Source organism: Neoarius graeffei, chromosome 22 (genome assembly GCF_027579695.1).
Source record: "Neoarius graeffei isolate fNeoGra1 chromosome 22, fNeoGra1.pri, whole genome shotgun sequence".
NCBI lineage: Eukaryota > Metazoa > Chordata > Actinopteri > Siluriformes > Ariidae > Neoarius > Neoarius graeffei.
In genome coordinates, this window is record NC_083590.1 from 55,601,239 (window position 1) to 55,628,407 (window position 27,169).

General features: G+C 43.1%; 1 protein-coding gene and 1 long non-coding RNA gene across 3 annotated transcripts; one reads left to right on the plus strand and one right to left on the minus strand.

The window, feature by feature from the left end:
* Window positions 1–266: 266 nt before the first annotated feature.
* On the minus strand, window positions 267–2,007 carry LOC132870957 (uncharacterized). Its single transcript, XR_009651235.1, has 2 exons — window positions 1,698–2,007; window positions 267–1,284 (listed from the first exon to the last, which is right to left on the minus strand). It is a non-coding gene; the product is annotated as an uncharacterized LOC132870957 (long non-coding RNA).
* An 818-nt stretch (window positions 2,008–2,825) lies between these two features.
* On the plus strand, window positions 2,826–26,416 carry zbtb22b (zinc finger and BTB domain containing 22b). Of its 2 annotated transcripts, none has more exons than XM_060904985.1 (4): window positions 2,826–3,245; window positions 8,294–8,520; window positions 12,226–13,107; window positions 22,134–26,416. In XM_060904985.1, exons 2-4 carry the CDS (start codon window positions 8,296–8,298, stop codon window positions 23,076–23,078), a joined length of 2,052 nt encoding a protein of 683 aa, XP_060760968.1. In that variant the 5' UTR covers window positions 2,826–3,245; window positions 8,294–8,295; the 3' UTR covers window positions 23,079–26,416. The 2 variants fall into 2 exon arrangements, with proteins under 2 accessions (XP_060760968.1, XP_060760969.1); XM_060904986.1 differs by having other exon boundaries at window positions 2,826–3,235.
* Window positions 26,417–27,169: the final 753 nt, after the last annotated feature.

Consider the following 27,169-nt stretch of genomic DNA (forward strand, 5'->3'; position numbering starts at 1 on the left):
TAATATGTGTTCTGAATGCACAGTCATTGTGATATTTACGTTTTCTAAGATAAAAAATGTCCCTTATTTGCTCAGTAAAAGTATTTAAAAAATATTCATAAATAAGCATTATCTTGTAAAAAAGTCATGTTCTGTTTTAAGGCAAAATAGTAGTTTCAACACATTTCTTTTGCAATAAAAAGAAAGTTCAATGGAATTGTGCCCCATTTTTAAGTGATTTGAGTTTTTCAATTGATTCACTGTGTTAGTAACCACAAAGTCAAGCAAAATATTATTCAATTTTATTTAATTAATATAAAAAAACAGAGGGGTAACAGGGTGGACATTACAACAGAGTATAAAAATGCATTTAATTTTTAAAAAGCAATTCAGTTAGTTTATCACACCACACCATAATGCACACCCAACATCAACATCAGGAACACTGATGAACACACCAGTTTTATATTTGAACCTTTAACCCATTTGTTTTTCTATGAAATTCCACACCTTTTTATCTAACTCAACAGACCTTTTGTTTACAGGTTGTGGCGCTCTCATGAGGCACACAACCTGGTCATCCCTGTACCAGCTAATATCCTGTCTCAGACTTGGCCAGTAGAATTTGTTGGTTCCATTCTTATGCATACAGTTCACTTTTATATCTTCTTCAACATCCATGATGATTCCTGGGTAAGGTTCATCGTCATAGTTCACTATGCACCATTGCCCAATATTTTCTCGCTTGATGACCCAGGCCGTGATGGTTCATCAATACAATACAGGCTTTCCTCTTCTCCCAGGCTCACCTCCTTCAGCCCATAGCGCGCACAGTCTAGAACACTTTTGTCTGCCTGGCAAAGGCAAGTTATGTCCCGATATTTAATTTTCCCTGGAGAGAAACTGATGACTTGGTGGATTTTCATTGTTCCTTTGACTGGCACAAGTGGGGGCACATTTCTCATTTCTTGGACTTTCCTCTCAACATCATCTTTTACAAAAAAAAAGTTGGGGAGCATTTTCTGGCTCTGGGGGACTTTGTGGACTTGAAAAAGGAGTTAACTGAAAGGTTGTCCTGGATCTTACGCTTTCCCTCTGCTTTCTCTTCTTTTCTCGCCATTTCTTTCTCTGTGCTCTCTTCTCTCTTTCACTGAGGTCTGACACTTTCCTTTTTCTTCCTTCTTCTGTGTCCCTTCTCCACCTCTCTTTCTCTTTATTTAGGTATTTTGCCCGTTTTTCAGGGTCTGCATCACGCCGTGCCCTGTAGCGCCGTTGCTTTTCTGCAGCAGACAGTGGCGTCATTCACTGACAAAAACATGCGTGTTGTTTTAATCAATCATTTTGAAAGTGTGTAAAACAAACAAATGTATAATAAATTATAGGAAGAAAGAAAAAATACCAATAAATGCTGAAAATATTTATTCATATGGGCTTCTTAAGTCCACCCTGTTATTATGAGTCCACCCCGTTACTGTGCAAAAATGGTAACGGGGGGACATTTTTGGCTAAAGTTAGTCATTACTACTCATGGGATGAGCAACATGGTAGTACTTGGTGACCACAGAGGAAGATTTATAACATATATTTTAAAATTTGCAAAAAAAAAAAAATCAGTTTCAACAATAAAATAGTGTAACAGAGTGGATGTGTTATGCTTCGCCGCATCAGTGAGCCATTTAAAAAGGCTGATAAAGAGTAGCTTGAAGAGAGACACTTACTCTGCCTCTTACAGAAGAGTTCCCTCTGCTACTTCCTGGGGATCACGTGACTAGAGGACTGTATTTAAAGGGATAGCCATCAGAGTAACAGGGGGGACAGTCAACACAGGGACATCAATAATTTTGAAGTTTTAAAGCATTAAAAATCTATTAATATAAAATAACATTTATTCATAAATTTGACAAATAACAATAATGAAAAATGTAGAATTTGTTCTGTAGTTGAGATGTCTGTGACGATTCTCAGTCATCCAGGTCATGGTAAACTGTGGTTGGTTGAAGAGAGCAACTGGACTTGCTTGAAGATTCTTGAAGACGTTTCACCTCTCATCCGAAAGGCTTCTTCAGTTCTGTCTGACTAGTAGGGAGTATAAATACCTGATAGTCCCTACCAGTCAGACAGAACTGAGGAAGCCTTTCGGATGAGAGGTGAAACGTCTTCAAGAATCTTCAAGCAAGTCCAGTTGCTCTCTTCTACCAACCACAGTTCTGTAGTTGAGCAAACATGCATGGGGACATCAATTTGGCCTATTTGCTATAAAATCAGATAAATAATTTTTATCCTTTTTACATATTGTAGACCATTTAAAAAATGTGATTTTTGAAATAAAGATACCATAAAATGTCATGGGGACTCAAATGGCCCCGAACGACCCAATATTACATCATTTTCCTCAATAAATAAATGACCAAGTATAATATTTTTGTCTCATTTGTTTAACTGGGTTCTCTTTATCTACTTTTAGGACTTGTGTGAAAATCTGATGTTGTTTTAGGTCATATTTATGCAGAAATATAGAAAATTCTAAAGGGTTCACAAACTTTCAAGCAGCACTGTGTGTTATAAGGATAATTTATCGCGTTATAACAATATACATATTATATTTTTATAAGGTGGTAAGTTTGTATGCAGTAATAACCCGGACTCTGTTGTTATAACGCTATAGTTGAGTATAAAGTGAGGACTTGTCAGAGCTGTGCTGTGTATTTCCGGTCGGCCGAGTGAGCAGCGGGGCTGTGTGGGCTCTTAAAGGGACAGTGTGCAGCGGGGCTGTGTGGGCTCTTAAAGGGACAGTGAGCAGCGGGGCTGTCTGGGCTCTTAAAGGGACAGTGTGCAGCGGGGCTGTGTGGGCTCTTAAAGGGACAGTGTGCAGCGGGGCTGTGTGGGCTCTTAAAGGGACAGTGTGCAGCGGGGCTGTGTGGGCTCTTAAAGGGACAGTGTGCAGCGGGGCTGTGTGGGCTCTTAAAGGGACAGTGTGCAGCGGGGCTGTGTGGGCTCTTAAAGGGACAGTGTGCAGCGGGGCTGTGTGGGCTCTTAAAGGGACAGTGAGCAGCGGGGCTGTGTGGGCTCTTAAAGGGACAGTGTGCAGCGGGGCTGTGTGGGCTCTTAAAGGGACAGTGTGCAGCTGGCTGGCTCCGGAGCGCGCCGCGCGCTGTGTTGCGAATGGGAGCCGTTCTCCTGTGGTGAAGATGGAGGTTTTGCGCCGCTCCTGTGCTGCTGCTGGCCGCTGAGAGGAGAGGAGAGGAGAGGAGAGGAGGTGTGTGAGGGTAAGCGCGGTGAGAGCTGAGGCCGCTGGGAGTTCAGTCCGCTCCGCTCCGGTTCGAGCCGGTTAGCGCGGTGTGAGCGGCGCGCGTGCACTCTCAGCAAATACACGATAAAGGCAGCGCTCGGGCTCGCGGGCAGGCAGGCAGTGCGCGCGCGCTGCTCTCAGCGCGGTCCGTCTGTGGCAACAACACGCCGCCATTTTACTGCGCTGCAGCTCCTCAGCACCTCTCTCTCTCTCCATCTCTCTCTGTCTGTCCCTCTGTCTCTCTCTCTCCCTCTCTCTCTCTCTCTCTCTCTCCATCTCTCTCTGTCTGTCCCTCTCTCTCTGTCTGTCCCTCTCTCTCTGTCTGTCCCTCTGTCTCTCTCTCTCCCTCTCTCTGTCCCTCTGTCCCTCTCTCTCTCTCTCTCTGTCCCTCTCTCTCTCTCTCTCCCTCTCTCTGTCTCTCTCTCTCTCTCTCTCTCTCTCCATCTCTCTCTGTCTGTCCCTCTCTCTCTGTCTGTCCCTCTGTCTCTCTCTCTCCCTCTCTCTGTCCCTCTCTCTCTCTCTCTCCCTCTCTCTGTCTCTCTCTCTCTCTCTCCATCTCTCTCTGTCTGTCCCTCTCTCTCTGTCTGTCCCTCTGTCTCTCTCTCTCCCTGTCCCTCTCTATCTCTCTCTCCCTCTCTCTGTCTCTCTCTCTCTCTCCCTCTCTATCTCTCTCCGTCTGTCCCTCTCTCTCTGTCTGTCCCTCTCCCTCTCTGTCTCTCTCTCTGTCTGTCCCCCTCTCTCTGTCTCTCTCTATCTCTCTCTGTCCCTCTCTCTGTCTGTCCCTCTGTCCATCTCTCTCTCTCTCCCTCCCTCTCTCTGTCTGTCCCTCTCTCTCTCTCTCTCTCCCTCTCTCTGTCTGTCCCTCTGTCCCTCTCTATCTCTCTCTGTCTCTCTCTCTGTCTGTCCCCCTCTCTGTCTGTCTCTCTGTCTGTTTCTGTGTCTGTCTCTCTGTCCCTCTCTCTCTGTCTGTCCCCCTCTCTGTCTCTCCCTCTGTCTGTCTCTCTCTGTTTCTGTGTCCCTCTCTCTCCCTCTCTCTCTGTCCCTCTCTCTCCTCTGTCTCTCTCTCTCCCTCTGTCTCTCTGTCTGTCCCTCTCTCTGTCTGTCCCTCTGTCTCTGTCCCTCTGTCTCTCTCTCTGTCTGTCCCTCTGTCTCTCTCTCTGTCTGTCCCTCTCTCTCTGTCTGTCCCTCTCTGTCCCTCTCCCTCTCTCTCTCTGTCCCTCTCTCTCTGTCTCTCTGTCCCTCTCTATCTCTCTCTGTCCCTCTCTCTGTCTGTCCCTCTGTCTCTGTCCCTGTCTGTCTCTCTCTCTCTGTCTGTCCCTCTCTCTCTGTCTGTCCCTCTCCCTCTCTGTCCCTCTCCCTCTCTGTCTCTCTCTGTCTGTCCCTCTCTCTCTGTCTCTCTGTCCCTCTCTATCTCTCTCTGTCCCTCTCTCTGTCTGTCCCTCTGTCCATCTCTCTCTCTCTCTCTCTCTGTCTCTCCCTCTCTCTCTCTCCCTCTCTCTGTCCCTCTCTGTCTCTCCCTCTGTCTCTCTCCATGGCTGTCTTCAGTCTTCCTGTTCTAAACCACACCCGGGCTGCTGTTACTGCACTGATGGAGGTTTATTTGCTCCTTATTTCGTAGAGAATTTCCCAAACAGTGTGTGATAAACCCCCCTGAGCTCCCTGCAGCTGGGCTGGGCTGGGCGGGGCTCTCAGTGTGCTGGGCGGGGCTGGGCGGGGCTCTCAGTCAGTGTGCTGTGCTCTCAGTGTGCTGGGCGGGGCTGGGCGGGGCTCTCAGTCAGTGTGCTGTGCTCTCAGTGTGCTGGGCGGGGCTGGGCTGTGCTCTCAGTGTGCTGTGGCTGTTGCTCCGCCATTTTGTTTGGAGTGAGCGCTCTGTTACAGCAGCACACGAGTTCGGAAGCTTTCTCTAGCTAGGCTGTGAAATTATTATTATTATTATTATTATTATTTATTCCTGACATCAATTACGGGCTGATTCTTCTGTTTTTTTTTTAAGTTTGTGAACCCTTTAGAATTTTCTATATTTCTGCATAAATATGCCCTAAAACATCATCAGATTTTCACACAAGTCCTAAAAGTAGATAAAGAGAACCCAGTTAAACAAATGAGACAAAAATATTATACTTGCTCATTTATTTATTGAGGAAAATGATCCAATATTACATATCTGTGAGTGGCAAAAGTATGTGACCCTTTGCTGTCAGTTTCCGGTGTGACCCCCTTGTGCAGCAGCTAAACGCTTCCGGTAGTGTTGATCAGTCCTGCACACCGGTGTCACGGTATAAATTTACCAACTTGGTGTAATTGGGCCTAGTCTGAATTTACCAGCCTAATATGAGATTTATGTTCATAGTTGAATTATTTACACTTTATCTTCATGAATATTGATTTGTTTAAGTAAGACTCCTCTTGATTATAATAATTTAGTTATTCTCTCAAATTTAACAACTTGCTATAATTAGACTGCTGTCATTGGGCCTAGTCAGAATTTACCAGGCCAATATGATATGGGATTTACATTCATACTTGATTCACAAATAAATTATTTTCACTTTATCTTGATGAATGAATGAATGACCCGTGTTTTAGTTCCAGTTTATGCACTAAGTAGGCTGATCAGGAGCAGCCAGCAGCCAGGAATGATCAACTTTATCTTCATGAATATTGATTTGTTTAAAAGAACAAAGTCAGAATGTAAAGTGTTTTGAACAACTTTATTAACTTCATTTACATACTAATAAAATTCACTCCAAACCATTCTTGTCTACAGATAATCAAATCTCACAATTGTAGTCACAATTTACGTTCTATTAGTCCATAAATGTGTTGAAATGCTCGGTACAAAATCGCAGCAAGAAATGGTAAATTTAGACTTCCCGGAAGTTGACCAGGGAAAAAAATTGGTCTGCGCATGGTAAATTTATACCAGCGCATGATCAGACCATGACACTGGCTTGGAGGAATTTTAGCCCGTTCCTCCGTACAGAACAGCTTCAACTCTGGGATGTTGATGGGTTTCCTCACATGAACTGCTCGCTTCAGGTCCTTCCACAACATTTCCATTGGATTAAGGTCAGGACTTTGACTTGGCCATTCCAAAACATTCACTTTATTCTTCTTTAACCATTCTTTGGTAGAACGACTTGTGTGCTTAGGGTCGTTGTCTTGCTGCATGACCCACCTTCTCTTGAGATTCAGTTCATGGACAGATGTCCTGACATTTTCCTTTAGAATTCACTGGTATAATTCAGAATTCATTGTTCCATCAATGATAGCAAGCCGTCCTGGCCCAGATGCAGCAAAACAGGCCCAAACCATGATACTACCACCACCATGTTTCACAGATGGGATAAGGTTCTTATGCTGGAATGCAGTGTTTTCCTTTCCCCAATAGGCTGCATCAGTTGCCCTCACTTTCATAAAATCTGATGCATTTTTGTTTGGGTGTTCCTTTTCACCAATAAAGACATCCTGTAAAATTTTTTGACCATATTCAAAAGTCTAATGGCGGCACCATGAGGTTCATTTTTTGCCAAAAAACGTTTATTTTATGTTTTCATGTAAGGTTTGAGTCACAATGTTGGACTCCATTTATTGATTTCCTGTGAGCCAGAGATCATGTTAAGAACCTTTGCAAGGGATTGAGAAGCATTAATGCGATTCATAATACATTTGTATTGTTTAAAAGTAGTTGAACAATGATTCAATGAACAGCTAAAACTCAAACTGTGCTTGATATTAGAATATGTACTAAAAATGTGTATCTAAGATATTTGGTATACTCTATAAGGTGCCATAATGTTTCATGAAAAGTGATCGAAACTGTCATAAAAGTCATAAAATAGCAGCTTTTTCCATAATTTTGAGCTCCTGGTGCCACCATTAAACTTTTGAATTTTGTCAAAATATTTCACCCAGTGTGTTTTCTTACCAAAAGGAACATAAAAACAAAAATGCATCATGATCGGAGGAACTTTTCATTTTTAGGGGGCAACTGATGCACCCTATTCTCCAAACATAACGCTTCTCATTTAAACCAAAAATGGTCTCATCTGTCCACAAAACATTTTTCCAATAACCTTCTGGCTTGGGCGGCACGGTGGTGTAGTGGTTAGCGCTGTTGCCTCACAGCAAGAAGGTCCGGGTTCGAGCCCCGGGGCCGGCGAGGGCCTTTCTGTGCGGAGTTTGCATGTTCTCCCCGTGTCCGCGTGGGTTTCCTCCGGGTGCTCCGGTTTCCCCCACAGTCCAAAGACATGCAGGTTAGGTTAACTGGTGACTCTAAATTGAGCGTAGGTGTGAATGTGAGTGTGAATGGTTGTCTGTGTCTATGTGTCAGCCCTGTGATGACCTGGCGACTTGTCCAGGGTGTACCCCGCCTTTCGCCCGTAGTCAGCTGGGATAGGCTCCAGCTCGCCTGCGACCCTGTAGAACAGGATAAACCGGCTAGAGATAATGAGATGAGATAAGATAATACCATGTAAATTAATCACACGAAAAACTTCCTCCTATGTGTAGAGGCCTTAATGTAGTAAAATCAGAATAAAACTGGGAAACGCTGTTCTAACGTGGTGAAATTTATTACTAGAGAACGAGCTAAAGCTGTGCTCGGAATCGGCGACGCTCCTCCTGGTCAGGTACTGTACATGCGCAAAGCTGTATAAAACAAGAAAAATGGTTTGCTTGACTTAAATCATAACTTGCAAAATTTTGTTTAAAAACAAATGGATTGTTTCAAGGCTATGGTATCTTACATAGCCACTCTTTACGTCCATGCTAAACAGAAAAGCATCCAGGGTTAAGTTCGGTTCACTTCCAGACTGTTTGCAGTTCAGCTATCGGTTCACAGCTGCTGCATCAGTAATGATCCTGTGTACTGTATATACGCACTGTAATACCCTGCACTAATAAGTTGCTTCTGTCTGCTTGTATTGTGGTTGATGTATTAAGACGTCAGTGTCGCATGCCTGCAGTGGAACGCTCACAACCCAACCATGAACACTATCATTCTGTGTGTGTGATGTTTTTCAGGGATGCAGTCAGCAACAGAGGAGAACAGTTGTGATGGCGCCTCGGGTGTGCCTACAGGTTCGGTGGTGCAAGTGTGTTTCCCCAACGTGCAGGCATCTGTGCTGGACAGCCTTAACCGACAGCGTGAGGACGGCCAGCTGTGTGACCTCTCCATACATGTGCAGGGACATGTTTTTAAAGCCCATCGCTGCGTCTTAGCTGCCTCCTCACCTTACTTTCATGACCAGGTGCATTTTTTTACTCGGTGACATCAATGACTGCTTAGAAATAAGGACTTTTTTGCTGTTACTTATATATTTTAAATATGTAGACAATGAACAATCCATGCATCATCCATTCAATCCACTGCCTCCCTCCACTCTTTTTTTTTTTTAATGAAATAAGGAAAACCACAAACGGACTCCGTCAAAGTCCCTCTCACGCCAGAATCTGGTCTTCCAGGCAGTCTCTTGTCCCAGTACTAACCAACTCTTTTAAGGTGTATGGGTGTGGCACCAATCTCTGTTTCGATAGCCCTCGGCCTCTACAGCTAGGGTTACAGTGGGGGGGGCGGGTCCTCTGGTAACCACGAGAGTTTGACTTCCCTACTCGCGTCTGTATTGCAGCGTGCCTTGCCAGATGGTAGTAGGTACCATTTTTATAATGGTCTTTGGTATGACCCGACCGCAAGTAGAACTCGCGATCTCCTGTTTGAGAGGCAGACATGCTTACCACTAGGCCAACTCGCGGTACAAACAGACTTACTTTCTGAAATTATTCTATAGAATTCTATTAAATTTGGGTATGAATTCACAATTTTTTGTTTTGTTTGAATAGCCTAGGGCTTCAAACTAGGGGTTGCGTGATTTGCTTACAAATAGTGTCAACTTTTGTCTTTCATTTTATTCATTAATTTACAAATTAATATTATAACTATTGCTAACTATAAAACCGTATTTTGTGTGCAAATATTTTGAACGTTACTGAGCGTCACATTCAGACCTGCTGCATATAAAATTAATGTGTACGTACTTTAAAAAAAAAAAAAAAGTCTTTTCGCTATCCTGAGACAGTTCAGCAATAAAAATGGGCAAATGTCCCCATACAGCTACCTCCATTAAACAAACTAGCACTGTGTCTCAAATCACACACTTATAATCTTACCAAAACTTGCGGATGCGAATCAAATCGAAGTCCTTCCCATGCCACAAGGTGCATTGGGTGGCGCCGATCTCCGTTTCCATGGCCCTCGGCCTCTCGCCTGTTACATAGTTATAGTGGGGGGGGGCTGGTCCTTTGGTAACTGCTAGAGTTTGATGGCATGCCTCACTAGATAGCAGTAGATACCATTTTTATGCTGGTCATAAGGCCATCCTTAAAAAAAATCCGTTTCCTGTCCACCGGGTGAGCAAAAAAATTTTCAGGAGGGAGGGAGGGATTTTTTATTTTTATATGGATGGATAAGAAATCGCAATGCTGTGTTTGCTTTTTCTTTCAGTACTTTATTACAAAAGCAGACACATTTAATAAAATGACAGTTTAATCAACTGAAACTTGTACAAAAACTTTAAGTTAGCATTTTAAATGCCGACTGCAACATTTGCAGAACTTTTACAAAGGTACTTAAAATGTCCGACACACGGACTTTTTGTAGTTCTAAATCGAGCGTTAGGCCGAGTTCGGATGAAATTACACTATTAAAATCATCACTGAATGATTTGTTTTTCTGAATCTTTACTATTTTGTTGTTTGCTAGAATACCATTTTGCGATTTCACACTTAAGCAAATGTTTGAAAACTCCGGATCGCCTTCCTTCATGGCGGCTGCTGTTTTTTTGTGCCGCACGGCGCTTGCGCAGAGCTGATTCAACAGGGCTTTCCACAAGCACCGGCTGCCGGCTGTACAGCCGACTACACAATTAAGTCCAGCCGGCTACTTTAATGACTATTATTTTTGTAGCCCACAGGCTCTAAATATTAATTTTCGATTTTAATAAAATTAAATGTTTATCTAACGGACTGACAATAATGTCAAACTGAACCGCACTCATTTAAGTTGTGATTTGCGCTGTTTGTACCGATAATAACCACAAATTCCCTGCCGACTTTGTTGATCAGGGGAGAGTAACTCATCCGCGGCCCCGACATGCGGTGTGTGCGCGTGCACTCGGCGGAGGCAGTAGTGTGTCGGGGCCGTCGGAGGGAACAGAAGCAGAGATGACGCTTATTTTGTCTCCGGTAAACCAGTCTTCTCTCGCTCAATTACGTGCTGGCATCAAAAGACACCGTTGGTTGTAAATGAACCCAAACTGAGTGGTTGGAGTGTATTTTCATACACAAATGGAGAAATGTTGGCTGAGTGTGTAAGGCCAAGAAAAAATAATTGTTTGTTTCCTATTACATCTTGAAAAAAAATAGGGTAGGTAGGTAGGTCTTTTTATTTTCTTTTATTTATTTTTTTATCACACAAAATACCGGGTAGGTAGTTTTTTTTTTTTTTTTAAATAAATTTTAGGTGATATCCATCGTGATATGGATACCGCCGTTAGCCTGGGCGCTGTGTGTATACTGTTTGCATGACTCGTCCAGCGGAGGATGATGTTCGTAGAGTTCTTTTACAGTTGAAAACTTATAAAATGAACTTATTGTCTTACAATCTTCCGTGTGGTCGCAACCGATCACGGTAATCGAGAACACTTCATTGGCCGCCATGATGCCTAGCGTTGTGTACAACACAAGCCGGAGTTTTCCGGAAAGAGGTCATGACGTCAGATTGAGGCCGTGAGAAATCAATGAGTGTTTCTTGTCCGATATATGCGTTTTAGAATTAGTCACTTGTCAGATCGACAATATTATGCAAATCGTAATGCAGATATTTTTTTTTTTCAAAATTTGTTGGTCGGCGAAAATACATTTTTTTTTTAAACATCTAACAAAAAAGTCTAGGGTCGGGGCATTTTTTAAACGGTCGGTCGGGTAACCGGAAACAAACAATTATTTTTTCTTGGCCTAATTGTGTAGCCCCACTGCAGACCGTTGTCGTTGTTAATTCATAGCATGATCAGCTGCGTGAATGTGTCATGCACCGAAAATAAGAGATTTACAAGCCAGGAACGCCTCATGATGCAATACGCAAGAAAAGAAAAGATTTACTGCCATTTTACTTTGTATTTGAGTAAAGTGAATAAATAAACGGTCTGTGGAAAATACATTTAATCCTGGGAACTGCGTGCACAGGAGTTTTTGTGTTTACTTCCCCCCGGCTGGCTACTTATTTGTCATGGCTGGCTAGTATGAGCCTTAGTGGAAAGCCCTGGGAATGCGGAAATGTCAAGTTCGATTTTAGATTTACGAACCCGAAAAAAATGTCGAAAAACCGGCGTTAAAAAAAAATTTCAACCGCACAAACGGCACTCACCCGGCCGGTGGACCGGAAACAGAACATTTTTTAATAATGGCCATGGTATGACCCAACCGCAACTACATCTCCCGATCGAGAAGCGGACACGCTAATCACTAGGCCAACTCGTGGTTGTAGATGCTCATGGCCGCCGAGCGTTTCTCCACACCCGTCTGAGACAGACTGCTGGACCACACCAGTGTGTCATTCAAATCATCCAGCTTTTCATCTGTGAGATCCGTTTGCGGCTCCTGTGATCCCATCTTTGTTATTTATATTATGCACATCTTCCCTGTTCAAATCCTCACGTCTCAGATGAGTTTTTAAAAAAGTGCCTTTTATAGAGTTTTTTTCTTTCATATTTCCTGTTTTACTGTGAAGAATGGGAAATGGGAAAAAGTTTAAAAATTGATGGATGATGCACTTTTACAGATCTATATAATATAAATATATCAGGAAATGGGAATTTGACATTCTTTTCATGTGCACATACAGTAGACCATAAGCCTTGCTGTGAATTGCAGGCCAAATGCTTACAGCATGTCTCTGTTAGGTTCTACTGAAGAACATGTCCACAGTGTCCATTCCAGCTGTTATGGACCCACTGGCTTTTGAGAGGGTCCTAAGCTGTGCCTACACTGGCCAGTTGCAAATGCTACGTGAAGACATCGTCAACTACCTCACCATTGGGAGTGTGCTCCAGATGTGGCACATAGTGGACAAGTGCACAGAGCTACTCCGAGAGGACCGAGGAGGTTCCTCTGGCCCACAGGGTACAGCACCATCCTCAGAGAGCACTAGATGCAACAGTATTGCTAACAGGGATTCCTATGGAGGAGAAGGACACACGCAGTCTATAGTGCAACCTCTGAACCGTCCCTCACTGATAGAGAGTCAGTCTCCCAGCAGTACGAACTACTTCAGCCCCAAAGATGCTAGTTTTGGTGGAGCAATGGCAAGTAGTGGAACAGTGGGAGATGGAGGCATACATTCCACTCCGAACTACTGCATGTCATCCAGTCGAGAAGATGCTTTCCTAATTGATGAGGAGGAAGAAGAGGATGATGAGCTTGTGTACCCAAGGAAACAGGACCAGGGGAGTGGCAGGAGGAAGAAGCCTGCGCCTGCCTCTGATCAAGAAATGGGAGTGAGTGACAGTTTTGGGGTTTCGTCCTACCAAGATATAGAGTCCTCTCCACCGCAGAAGCGTCCCATGTATAGCCAGCCGAGCATCATGCCTCGGAAGCAGTGGGTGGTGGTAAAAACCGAGCGCTCCAGGGACGATGACCTCATCATGGTCTCTGGAGAAGAAGGAGGTGAAAATGAAGACGAGCAGGACTTGGAGAAGGAGAGAGAAAGGGAGAGGACATTTAATATTTCTAATGTTAGGACTCTTTCTGCAGACCTCAGCAGCAGGGAGGAAATTGAAGCACAGGTGAGGAGTTTTGTTCATTATTTATTCTGTTATTTAGCGGATGTTACATAAGTGGTTGGAATTGGTGTAGGTGTGAGACTGCAAGGTAAATAACAGTTTAAAACGTGTGTGTTGGTATACAAGTTTCTAAAACGCCTAATGTAACATAACGCGACATCCGACAAAACCTCGTAACTCGGAAATTGAGACCTCTGACGAGGGAAAACCAAAAAAAAACACCCACTCAACTTGGAATGGTCAAACCAACATGGCTGCACCTCTTCTCTTTAAATGAGTTATAGTGTATATACGCACACTAGATCAGTTCACGGTTCTGAGGAGGAAAATGTACAACACTCCTCAGTTACAGTGGGGCAAAAAAAGTATTTAGTCAGCCACCAATTGTGCAAGTTCTCCCACTTAAAAAGATGAGAGAGGCCTGTAATTTTCATCATAGGTACACTTCAACTATGAGAGACAGAATGGGGGGAAAGAATCCAGGAAATCACATTGTAGGATTTTTAATGAATTAATTGGTAAATTCCTCGGTAAAATAAGTATTTGGTCACCTACAAACAAGCAAGATTTCTGGCTCTCACAGACCTGTAACTTCTTCTTCTTTAAGAGGCTCCTCTGTCCTCCACTCGTTACCTGTATTAATGGCACCTGTTTGAACTCGTTATCAGTATAAAAGACACCTGTCCACAACCTCAAACAGTCACACTCCAAACTCCACTATGGCCAAGACCAAAGAGCTGTCAAAGGACACCAGAAACAAAATTGTAGACCTGCACCAGGCTGGGAAGACTGAATCTGCAATAGGTAAGCAGCTTGGTGTGAAGAAATCAACTGTGGGAGCAATTATTAGAAAATGGAAGATATACAAGACCACTGATAATCTCCCTCGATCTGGGGCTCCACGCAAGATCTCACCCCGTGGGGTCAAAATGATCACAAGAACGGTGAACAAAAATCCCAGAACCACATGGGGGGACCTAGTGAATGACCTGCAGAGAGCTGGGACCAAAGTAACAAAGGCTACCATCAGTAACACACTACGCCACCAGGGACTCAAATCCTGCAGTGCCAGACGTGTCCCCCTGCTTAAGCCAGTACATGTCCAGGCCCGTCTGAAGTTTGCTAGAGAGCATTTGGATGATCCAGAAGAGGATTGGGAGAATGTCATATGGTCAGATGAAACCAAAATAGAACTTTTTGGTAAAAACTCAACTTGTCGTGTTTGGAGGAGAAAGAATGCTGAGTTGCATCCAAAGAACACCATACCTACTGTGAAGCATGGGGGTGGAAACATCATGCTTTGGGGCTGTTTTTCTGCAAAGGGACCAGGACGACTGATCCGCGTAAAGGAAAGAATGAATGGGGTCATGTATCGTGAGATTTTGAGTGAAAACCTCCTTCTATCAGCAAGGGCATTGAAGATGAAACGTGGCTGGGTCTTTCAGCATGACAATGATCCCAAACACACCGCCCGGGCAACGAAGGAGTGGCTTCGTAAGAAGCATTTCAAGGTCCTGGAGTGGCCTAGCCAGTCTCCAGATCTCAACCCCATAGAAAATCTTTGGAGGGAGTTGAAAGTCCGTGTTGCCCAGCGACAGCCCCAAAACATCACTGCTCTAGAGGAGATCTGCATGGAGGAATGGGCCAAAATACCAGCAACAGTGTGTGAAAACCTTGTGAAGACTTACAGAAAACGTTTGACCTCTGTCATTGCCAACAAAGGGTATATAACAAAGTATTGAGATGATTTGAGAATTTTGTTATTGACCAAATACTTATTTTCCACCATAATTTGCAAATAAATTCTTTAAAAATCAGACAATGTGATTTTCTGGATTTATTTTTCTCATTTTGTCTCTCATAGTTGAAGTGTACCTATGATGAAACTTACAGGCCTCTCTCATCTTTTTAAGTGGGAGAACTTGCACAATTGGTGGCTGACTAAATACTTTTTTGCCCCACTGTAGCTGGCTAGTCTGGAGGAGTCCAAATCGTTATCACTACAAAGTGCACAAAACGGCAGTCTTTTCTTTCCCCCACCCCAAATAAACTGCAGATGAGCCAGTCAGCATGTGAATCTGGAATGATTCTCGCCGATATTCACTGGAAGCCCCGCCCCTTTCCACCCATCTCCCGTTCCAAATGTTTGCATTTGAAAGATGTGCTGATGCACCGCCCCCAGTTTCTGGAAAGCTAAATGGAGAATGTTTTGAGTTCATTAATGTGAAATAAAGGCTATCAACGTACCGTGTGTTTGACTTGGTTAACTTTAGACAAGGAGACATTAGACTTACATCTGCACCATCTCTCCTGATTGGACGCTAGTCAGGTAACATCCTGGCAATTAAACATTCTGCTTCAAAACAGCACTAAGATACAAACACTGTCTAACACAATCAGCTGTGTTTTGAACGTAGCCCCTTTTCCTCTGATTATAATACATCACCAGACCTGCCAGTCTTTATGTTGTAAGAACGCCACGTTTTAACTTCATACACTAGTACAATAGTTAACTCTCAGAAATATTATTATTATATAAATGAGCAGTCCCCAGTGAAATGGGGGAGGAGCCATATGAATCTAGAATGATTTGTGCAGGTGTTTTGACCTCTGCTATTAACTGATACCTTAGAAGCCCCGCCCTTTCCTCCCATCTCATGCACTCTTGCTTTCTGCCATGGTAAATGAAGAATATTTTGAGTTTGTTAATGTGAAATGGAATCCATCGGTGCTTGTTTGGCTCAGCTAACATTTGGATGTGTATTTTTAAAAAAACAAACAAAAAAGAAGTAACTTTTCATTCACAAATTATAATATTTTGCAGAATGTAACATTATTCAGCTCCTCAACCAAACACTTGTGTTGTAGAACTCGAGATCGGTCTCAAGACCACTGTCTGAAGGTCTCCGTCTCGTCTCGGGAATTGACTGCATTTTTACTCAGTCTTGTCTCAGACATAGAGACTCAGGATTTTATTTTAAGACCAGTCAAGACCACGACTGTGGGAATTTCACTAAATTGCCTGTGCATTGTCTGATTTATTTGTTAACATCGTTACTGTGATTGGATGTAAAATTTCCTGCTTCAGATGTGACCAATAACGTGACTCGCTGCTAATTTCAAATGTTTCTTCCTGTTAATGTTTGTCACCCCTCCCCAACCCTCTTCACACACCGGCCTGGTCACGGTCTTGACTTGGTCTCGTCCTGCCTTGGTCTTGATCTTGACTTGATTTTAACCCCTCAAAGTCTTGGTCTCGATACACTCTGGTCTTGGTCATGACTACAACACTACAAGACACCCTGTGGAACTTTCTGGAAAGCTTCCTGTCTTTTTTTTGTCCGATGTGACTGAGTAAGGAAGCTGACTATGTTTCAGAACATCAAGTCAAGAAACTCTTATTTAGGCTACAGTTAATAACAATAGCCATCTAATAACATTTTATCAGATTTACTTCAGTTTTTAGATTTGTTCCGTTCCAGAAAGATCAGAAATGTTCGCTGGACACACCGTCAGACTCGACTGTAAAGCTGGGACACGCTCGCGGTGTCTCTCTGAGTCAGAATGGGGTCCTTTAAGGCCAAACAAAATATGTGTTTCCTGTTTCCTGGGTTTTCAAAATAGGGTAGGTAGGTAGGGAAAAAAAATTTGTTTATCCCGAAAGTTTACGACAAATTTTCTAGGGTAGGTAGGAAAAAGTGAGAAGTTTCCTTTGAAAACTTTTTTTTTTTGCAAAATACTCGTTAAATGTTTGCAACTGATCCCAGAATGTCAGAACTGTGTGATTTGTTGTAGGAAACAATGTTGTAGTTACTCTATAGTTCATTTGGAAATATTTTTAATTGTTGTGAATATCTTTTGCATTGCAGTAGGCTGATTTGACAAGCAAACATTTCTGTCCACTGTGTCGCTTTTTGTTCTGAGGCAAGCCTCCATTTTATAGGCACCCGGAAGAATCGATGAAATATACTGCGCATGTGCAAGCAGTCATTTACATCCGACCCTTCGAGGCATGAACACAAGGGTGGCCAGTTTTTCTACTTAAAAATCTAAGATAATCATCATTGTAACACTAGCAAGAATACGCAGTGTTGTTCAGCTATGTATTCGATTGCATCTAACGGTGACCCCTGTCTAGAAATGCCTACGAAATTTGGCTTTGCTGCGACCTTCGGTGTCCGAGTTATAAATGTTTAAAGGTGGGCTGGAGCCATGGATCAAATCAAAACTTAAGTCGCTGAGCAGCGCTTGCACGGTGGCGAATGACGGGCCTCGTGTCTTTCGGCAAATACCGAGTGGTTTATATGACACGCCCTAGCGGTTCTCGTTTGACTCGCCAGGTGGCTGCCAAGCAGGTAGGGCTGGGTGCGAGAAATAGTTTGTTTATCGTGGTCATAAACAGTTGAAGGGTCGCAGTGTTTTTACAACCCCGATTCCAAAAAAGTTGGGACAAAGTACAAATTGTAAATAAAAATGGAATGCAATGATGTGGAAGTTTCAAAATTCCATATTTTATTCAGAATAGAACATAGATGACATATCAAATGTTTAAACTGAGAAAATGTATCATTTAAAGAGAAAAATTAGGTGATTTTAAATTTCATGACAACACCACATCTCAAAAAAGTTGGGACAAGGCCATGTTTCCCACTGTGAGACATCCCCTTTTCTCTTTACAACAGTCTGTAAACGTCTGGGGACTGAGGAGACAAGTTGCTCAAGTTTAGCGATAGGAATGTTAACCCATTCTTGTCTAATGTAGGATTCTAGTTACTCAGCTGTCTTAGGTCTTTTTTGTCGTGTCTTCCGTTTTATGATGCGCCAAATGTTTTCTATGGGTGAAAGATCTGGACTGCAGGCTGGCCAGTTCAGTACCCGGACCCTTCTTCTACGCAGCCATGATGCTGTAATTGATGCAGTATGTGGTTTGGCATTGTCATGTTGGAAAATGCAAGGTCTTCCCTGAAAGAGACGTCGTCTGGATGGGAGCATATGTTGCTCTAGAACCTGGATATACCTTTCAGCATTGATGGTGTCTTTCCAGATGTGTAAGCTGCCCATGCCACACGCACTAATGCAACCCCATACCATCAGAGATGCAGGCTTCTGAACTGAGCGCTGATAACTCGGGTCGTCCTTCTCCTCTTTAGTCCGAATGACACGGCGTCCCTGATTTCCATAAAGAACTTCACATTTTGATTCGTCTGACCACAGAACAGTTTTCCACTTTGCCACAGTCCATTTTAAATGAGCCTTGGCCCAGAGAAGACGTCTGCGCTTCTGGATCGTGTTTAGATACGGCTTCTTCTTTGAACTATAGAGTTTTAGCTGGCAACGGTGGATGGCACGGTGAATTGTGTTCACAGATAATGTTCTCTGGAAATATTCCTGAGCCCATTTTGTGATTTCCAATACAGAAGCATGCCTGTATGTGATGCAGTGCCGTCTAAGGGCCCGAAGATCACGGGCACCCAGTATGGTTTTCCGGCCTTGACCCTTACGCACAAAGATTCTTCCAGATTCTCTGAATCTTTTGATGATATTATGCACTGTAGATGATGATATGTTCAAACTCTTTGCAATTTTACACTGTCGAACTCCTTTCTGATATTGCTCCACTATTTGTCGGCGCAGAATTAGGGGGATTGGTGATCCTCTTCCCATCTTTACTTCTGAGAGCCGCTGCCACTCCAAGATGCTCTTTTTATACCCAGTCATGTTAATGACCTATTGCCAATTGACCTAATGAGTTGCAATTTGGTCCTCCAGCTGTTCCTTTTTTGTACCTTTAACTTTTCCAGCCTCTTATTGCCCCTGTCCCAACTTTTTTGAGATGTGTTGCTGTCATGAAATTTCAAATGAGCCAATGTTTGGCATGAAATTTCAAAATGTCTCACTTTCGACATTTGATATGTTGTCTATGTTCTATTGTGAATACAATATCAGTTTTTGAGATTTGTAAATTATTGCATTCCATTTTTATTTACAATTTGTACTGTGTCCCAACGGGCGGCACGGTGGTGTAGTGGTTAGCGCTGTCGCCTCACAGCAAGAAGGTCCTGGGTTCGAGCCCCGGGGCCGGCGAGGGCCTTTCTGTGTGGAGTTTGCATGTTCTCCCCGTGTCCGCGTGGGTTTCCTCCGGGTGCTCCGGTTTCCCCCACAGTCCAAAGACATGCAGGTTAGGTTAACTGGTGACTCTAAATTGAGCGTAGGTGTGAATGTGAGTGTGAATGGTTGTCTGTGTCTATGTGTCAGCCCTGTGATGACCTGGCGACTTGTCCAGGGTGTACCCCGCCTTTCGCCCGTAGTCAGCTGGGATAGGCTCCAGCTTGCCTGCGACCCTGTAGAAGGATAAAGCGGCTAGAGATAATGAGATGAGAGATGAGACTGTGTCCCAACTTTTTTGGAATCGGGGTTGTACAGGGTCGGTCGGGTAACCGGAAACACATATACAGTGGTGCTTGAAAGTTTGTGAACCCTTTAGAATTTTCTATATTTCTGCGTAAATTTGACCTAAAACATCATCAGATTTTCACACAAGTCCTAAAAGTAGATAAAGAGAACCCAGTTAAACAAATGAGACAAAACATTATACTTGGTCATTTATTTATTGAGGAAAATGATCCAATATTACATATCTGTGAGTGGCAAAAGTATGTGAACCTCTAGGATTAGCAGTTAATTTGAAGGTGAAATTAGAGTCAGGTGTTTTCAATCAATGGGATGACAATCAGGTGCGAGTGGGCACCCTGTTTTATTTAAAGAACAGGGATCTATCAAAGTCTGATCTTCGCAACACATGTTTGTGGAAGTGTATCATGGCACGAACAAAGGAGATTTCTGAGGACCCCAGAAAAAGCGTTGTTGATGCTCATCAGGCTGGAAAAGGTTACAAAACCATCTCTAAAGAGTTTGGACTCCACCAATCCACAGTCAGACAGATTGTGTACAAATGGAGGAAATTCAAGACCATTGTTACCCTCCCCAGGAGTGGTCAACCAACAAAGATCACTCCAAGAGCAAGGCGTGTAATAGTCAGCAAGGTCACAAAGGACCCCAGGGTAACTTCTAATCAACTGAAGGCCTCTCTCGCATTGGCTAATGTTAATGTTCATGAGTCCACCATCAGGAGAACACTGAACAACAATGGTATGCATGGCAGGGTTGCAAGGAGAAAGCCACTGCTCTCCAAAAAGAACATTGCTGCTCATCTGCAGTTTGCTAAAGATCACGTGGACAAGCCAGAAGGCTATTGGAAAAATGTTTTGTGGACGGATGAGACCTAAATAGAACTTTTTGGTTTAAATGAGAAGCATTATGTTTGGAGAAAGGAAAACACTGCATTCCAGCATAAGAACCTTATCCCATCTGTGAAACATGGTGGTGGTAGTATCATGGTTTGGGCCTGTTTTGCTGCATCTGGGCCAGGACGGCTTGCCATCTTTGATGGAACAATGAATTCCGAATTATACCAGCAAATTCTAAAGGAAAATGTCAGGACATCTGTCCATGAACTGAGTCTCAAGAGAAGGTGGGTCATGCAGCAAGACAACGACCCTAAGCACACAAGTTGTTCTACCAAAGAATGGTTAAAGAAGAATAAAGTGAATGTTTTGGAATGGCCAAGTCAAAGTCCTGACCTTAATCCAATGGAAATGTTGTGGAAGGACCTGAAGCGAGCAGTTCATGTGAGGAGACCCACCAACATCCCAGAGTTGAAGCTGTTCTGTACGGAGGAACGGGCTAAAATTCCTCCAAGCCGGTGTGCAGGACTGATCAACAGTTACCGCAAACGTTTAGTTGCAGTCATTGCTGCACAAGGGGGTCACACCAGATACTGAAAGCAAAGGTTCACATACTTTTGCCACTCACAGATATGTAATATTGGATCATTTTCCTCAATAAATAAATGACCAAGTATAATATTTTTGTCTCATTTGTTTAACTGGGTTCTCTTTATCTACTTTTAGGACTTGTGTGAAAATCTGATGATGTTTTAGGTCATATTTATGCAGAAATATAGAAAATTCTAAAGGGTTCACAAACTTTCAAGCACCACTGTATTATTTTGTTTGGCCTAAGCAGCACTTCACTATTGTATGATTTTTCTGAAGATTTTCTCTTAATAATGATCAAGAAAAATCAGTTAAGAATGACAAAAAGCACATAATGAACATACATGAAGTTTTACAATATTTTAAACGTGAATAAACTGTATTTTTTGGAGAGCTCTGCAGAGTTATGCAGCTCGACTGGAGTGATATGGTTAGCGACGGCTCGGTATAGTATGAAATTAGATTTCGTTTGTTCGTTTGTACAGAAATATGTAATAAATATGGTTTTGTTTTGGAGCTCAGTGAGGCAGCCTGGCAAAAACCTGAACAGTGCGTCTTCCGTTCGTATCATGCTAATGAACTTGGTCTTTATTTTATGAGCAGGGTTGCCAGGTTGGGTGTATTGCAGATAGATTCTCTAAATCAGAAATGTGAACTGATGTTTGAAGAGAGTGAGAAAGAGAAGAGAAGAAAAATATTTGTACTGTTTCCTGTGCCCTGAACGTTTGGAGTCAGTTTCATGTCTCCTTGTGCAGGTCTATGAGCTGTATTAGGGTGTAAACCGTGCTGAAACTTGGCAACCCTCCCTATGAGCTGTTCTCTGATCTCCACATTAAATATCTCGCACAGCTTTTTTTTTTTTTTAAATTCCTGCAGGATCCTGGTTCACACACCGATTCTGAAGCTTTCTGTTAAACTTTCTTTAAAAAAAGAAAACGAATCCTTCACTTACTGTTCGGATCTGTATTTATATTAATTTAGGATGCATTAATGTTCATTTACGCCACTAGTGTAGAGTTAGCATTGATTGATTAACCATGTTTATAAGAGTGAAAAAGATTAAATAAGCCTCTGATGTGATTAAACGCACTGCTTTTTTCCTGTCTTGTGCCGAGGGTGTGCACAATATCGCACAAGCCTGGTGGTTTGTCACAATTTAGTCATTTTAATCACGTTTTGCTATTACTTCTTCAGGTTGACTACTGCCAATCACCTGAAGACTACCTCAAGTTTGAAAGTGGTTTGATGGACCAAACGTCATCACAGCACACTTTGGAGAACCCCAGCCAGAGTAGCAGTCGGGCAGTTAGTGCATTACTGAGCTCAGTCCAGACAGCTGCTGCTAGAACACAGCTCTTCCCACTGGACATGCAAGGGAACCAGATTGTTCTCTATAACCAGCCTTCTCCTACAGTTGGCCTGCAGGAATCTTTGCCTGGGGTGTCATTAAAAGGAACTTCGGAGCATGGGACAGTCCAATTGACTGGGCAGGGTGGAATGGACAGTGGCTTAGACGGGTTAGATGGCAACGGGGCTGGCGCTACAGGCAAAGTCTTTATGTGCCACTGTGGCAAAAGGTTTACTCACAAGAGCATGCGAGACCGCCACATCAACATGCATCTCGATCTGCGGCCTTTCCACTGTCCAGTTTGCTCCAAGAAGTTCAAGATGAAGCACCATCTCACAGAACACATGAAGACGCACACGGGGTTGAAGCCCTACGACTGCCTTAGCTGTGGGAAGAAGTTCATGTGGCGCGACAGCTTCATGAGGCATCGTTCTCACTGTGATCGGCATGGCGGCATCAGTGGTACTAGCGAGGCCCAAGGTTCAGAAGGGTCAGTTGTTTCTCCTCAGAATCCTCTTCAGCACCAGCCTTCAGGCAACAAAGGTACTCAAGGCAGCGCTGGAGGCAGAAGTGGAATCCCAGTTTTGTCTCCACACCACTCCAGTAGTAGTAGCAGCAGCAGTAGCAGTAGAAGTGGTCTGAGCATGGCAGTCCCTGGGTCTCTTTTAGGGATAAATCCCCAAAGTGGAATGTATGGCCATGGCTCTGGTGTTCTCGGGCTGGAGGTGAGCCAGAGTGAATGTGGGGAAGATATAAGTGAGGTTTGTATCGGTGAAAACAGTGTCACTTAAGCATCGCTTTTAAGTTAGCATCCTTTCGAAAACTAAATATTGCCACATGGGTCCATGTGTACAGTTGTCCAATTGTGATAGTGTCCGTGAGCATGATCCATGTAACGAGACAGGAAAAGTTTATTTATCAGTCTTGGAGCATTTATATGTAGGATGTTGATATTAGAGCACTTTTTTTTAAAAACCAAAATTCTCCTTGGTGCATTAATGTAAAATGGTGCACAGTCCAGCGAATGTTATGATTTGTTATAATTTAAAGATTAAATAAGAATTGATCTTTTGGACAGTTTGGGCACCACATCACAGAGAGGGAGATATAACACATGGGCTCTTATTTACACATCTGATGATGATTTGTGTGCAAGAGCCCACAACGTACTGATCATTTCATCCTAACTTCAGGCAGCACTTTGATTTGGTGCACACAAAGCGACGTGTTCAGAGTCAGCCGTCAGTATTTACGTGAGGAAAGTCACTCCTGTTCACAGATACTTAAAGCACATGGCTGATTTTCTGGCTGTGACGTTTAGATTAGATTATGCAAGTCACCTGAGTGTCGTTCACACCTCTGGGGTTGCCAGATATGGACCGAAGAGACAGGGACTGGTTGCACAGAACACCTCAGGTTTTCATCTTAAGTATGGCGCTTGAGGCTTAAGTTCTCCTTCATTGAGGGATTGACTTTGGCCCTGTAGTTTAAAAAAAAAAAGAAAGAAAAGAAGACGAGAATACCAACTTGGTCATTGGAGGAAAAGATTATACTTCTGGAGGAATACAATAAAAGAAAGCACATACTAAAAAGTTAATTTCATTCTCAAATAACAAACAGAACACAATGAATGTGGGAGGAAATTGCAATGAAAAGTAATTCATAAGCTTCATAATTAATTCATAAATCACTTCATGAACTTGGCCATGTTGCAGTTAAGATGGAGTCAGAGGTACGTTCAGTTGTTTTCCTTACTTTGCTTGTTAAATTCTTTTGTCAGGGATGAGAATTTTCCGCCAAAATGATCGTTTTTGAGATCGATGTAAATCCGTTGAGAAATTTTCGGGGTGTATGGTTAACGATCTGTGCTCACCTTGTAACGTCCTGATTCTCGGTGGCTCCGGGTTAACACACTCGAGTCTTTCGACATGTCGTAATTAACATTCCTACTTTTGCGACAATGTTCGACTTATTTGCGGTAGAATTTTCGGGAAATCGCATCGCGTGCAGCGTATAAACACAAGTGCGCATGCTCTCCACGCGTGGCTTGCAATCGCCGTTCACCGACCGTACACACTGTTTGACGGTACGCATTGGTAACATCGGAAAGACGCAGGCGGGATATTTTAGCGTATCGACAATGGCAAAAGTCCTCGATTAGAAAGAAGAGGATCGAGCGAGGGAGATTGATAAAGGTGCAGGGATAAAGAACTGTTTTCGATGGGCTTGGTTAGAAAGAACACTGAATGTCGAGATCGACGAGCAGACTGTCACAACGAAGCTCGGCGATCACGTACGGAAACTAGACGTCCCAGGAAAAGTACTTTACTCATTGTGTTCTGACATGATAAACTCCGCTAGTAGAGGGGCGAGGACTATCCAACTTCACATACACACCAAAAACACACAGGCAGGGCCAAAATTATTCTGCCTGTTCAGTGATTCATTATATTTATAATGTATATCGCACGAATCAATGCTGTGTGTGTGTATATAATCTCAAATACATGTCATATATAAGTGTGTATCTTTTATAAATGGGGTTAGCTTATCTAATGTAGCATGTTGGGGAGAATCATAGTATCATATCTATATTTCTGATAAAATTTGAGGTATGATGCCGTGTATAACTCTCCTAATTATTGCTCATTTCATAGGGGGACGGCTGGGGGGGGAATTGCTGGCGTGTGCCGCGCGGGAGCGTCTGCCCAAATTTTTTAGGCCGAGATGAACTTATAGTTTTTGATTTAAAAAAAAAAGTCCAATCTGTAATGCCCATTGTACACGCCTGTTCTTTAATTCAAACCCACCATCTCGATCTTCAGGTTGCCCGTATGGTATCTGTATTACATCACACAACATCCTGTCCAGATAAAACCTCGTTAGTCCACACAGCAGTTGAAAGGGAAGTGATGAGTGGTGTTGAATGTTGCCTGCTTAATATGCAAGACCTCCTGCTACCATGATAACATCAGAAGAAAGCTTCAGAGAATTATATGATGGAACTTTTTTCTAGTTTGCACTTCATTGTAAAGGATTAGAGTATTCAAAGACATGAATAGCTAAAATGCAGAAATATAATACTGTAGAGCTCGTTTATATTAAAAGGTGCATTGATTTTTTTAAATCATTAATGTGAATTGATTAAAAACAAGTCTCTTGTCCCATATTAATCATTTTCACCTGGGAGTCACCAAGAAGGGGAATTTATTTCCAAATACATTGCAACTTTTTGCTGATAAAATTAATGGTTTTGGGGTTAAAAAAAAAGCCAAAAATCATTAGCCCCCGCCCCCTCCACCGGGGCTCTGCCCCTGGGGCCCGCTGGGAGCCTGCGGCCCCCAAACCCCCGGCTTTTTTCAGACTTTTTAAATATTTTTCATTCTCATCCCTGTTTTATGCAAAGGTTTAATGAAACCAAGATAAGGAGAAAATGGTAAATATGTCAGCGAACATTTTAAAGAAACCTGAAGGAGAAGACTTAAGGGTGTTTTGTGCAACTGATTTTATTTTAAGGAAACCTTACCTCAGACTTTAAGGAAAATCTTAACTTCAGGTGTTTTGTGCAGCCGGCCTCAAGGACTTTCTTAGTAATGCCTTTAAACACAAGCGTGATGTAAAACATAAGAGAGAGAATTGGGGGGGGAACTAATATGATGTACAGTGGGGCAAAAAAGTATTTAGTCAGCCACCAATTGTGCAAGTTATCCCACTTAAAAAGATGAGAGAGGCCTGTAATTTTCATCATAGGTACACTTCAACTATGAGAGACAGAATGGGGGGAAAGAATCCAGGAAATCACATTGTAGGATTTTTAATGAATTAATTGGTAAATTCTTCGGTAAAATAAGTATTTGGTCACCTACAAACAAGCAAGATTTCTGGCTCTCACAGACCTGTAACAACTTCTTCTTTAAGAGGCTCCTCTGTCCTCCACTCGTTACCTGTATTAATGGCACCTGTTTGAACTCATTATCAGTATAAAAGACACCTGTCCACAACCTCAAACGGTCACACTCCAAACTCCACTATGGCCAAGACCAAAGAGCTGTCAAAGGACACCAGAAACAAAATTGTAGACCTGCACCAGGCTGGGAAGACTGAATCTGCAATAGGTAAGCAGCTTGGTGTGAAGAAATCAACTGTGGGAGCAATTATTAGAAAATGGAAGACATACAAGACCACTGATAATCTCCCTCGATCTGGGGCTCCACGCAAGATCTCACCCCGTGGGGTCAAAATGATCACAAGAACAGTGAGCAAAAATCCCAGAACCACACGGGGGGACCTAGTGAATGACCTGCAGAGAGCTGGGACCAAAGTAACAAAGGCTACCATCAGTAACACACTACGCCGCCAGGGACTCAAATCCTGCAGTGCCAGACGTGTCCCCCTGCTTAAGCCAGTACATGTCCAGGCCCGTCTGAAGTTTGCTAGAGAGCATTTGGATGATCCAGAAGAGGATTGGGAGAATGTCATATGGTCAGATGAAACCAAAATATAACTTTTTGGTAAAAACTCAACTTGTCGTGTTTGGAGGAGAAAGAATGCTGAGTTGCATCCAAAGAACACCATACCTACTGTGAAGCATGGGGGTGGAAACATCATGCTTTGGGGCTGTTTTTCTGCAAAGGGACCAGGACGACTGATCAGTTCAATTGGTCGGGTTCAGTGCCCGAACTGATCAGTTTTTCTTTGGCTAATCAGACAAGGTATGCCACCACTCTTGCCGGAGCGGTTGGGGGTTAGGTGCCTTGCCCAAGGGCACTTAAGTCAATCCTGCTAGTCTGATCCGACTGATCCGTGTAAAGGAAAGAATGAATGGGGCCATGTATCGTGAGATTTTGAGTGAAAACCTCCTTCCATCAGCAAGGGCATTGAA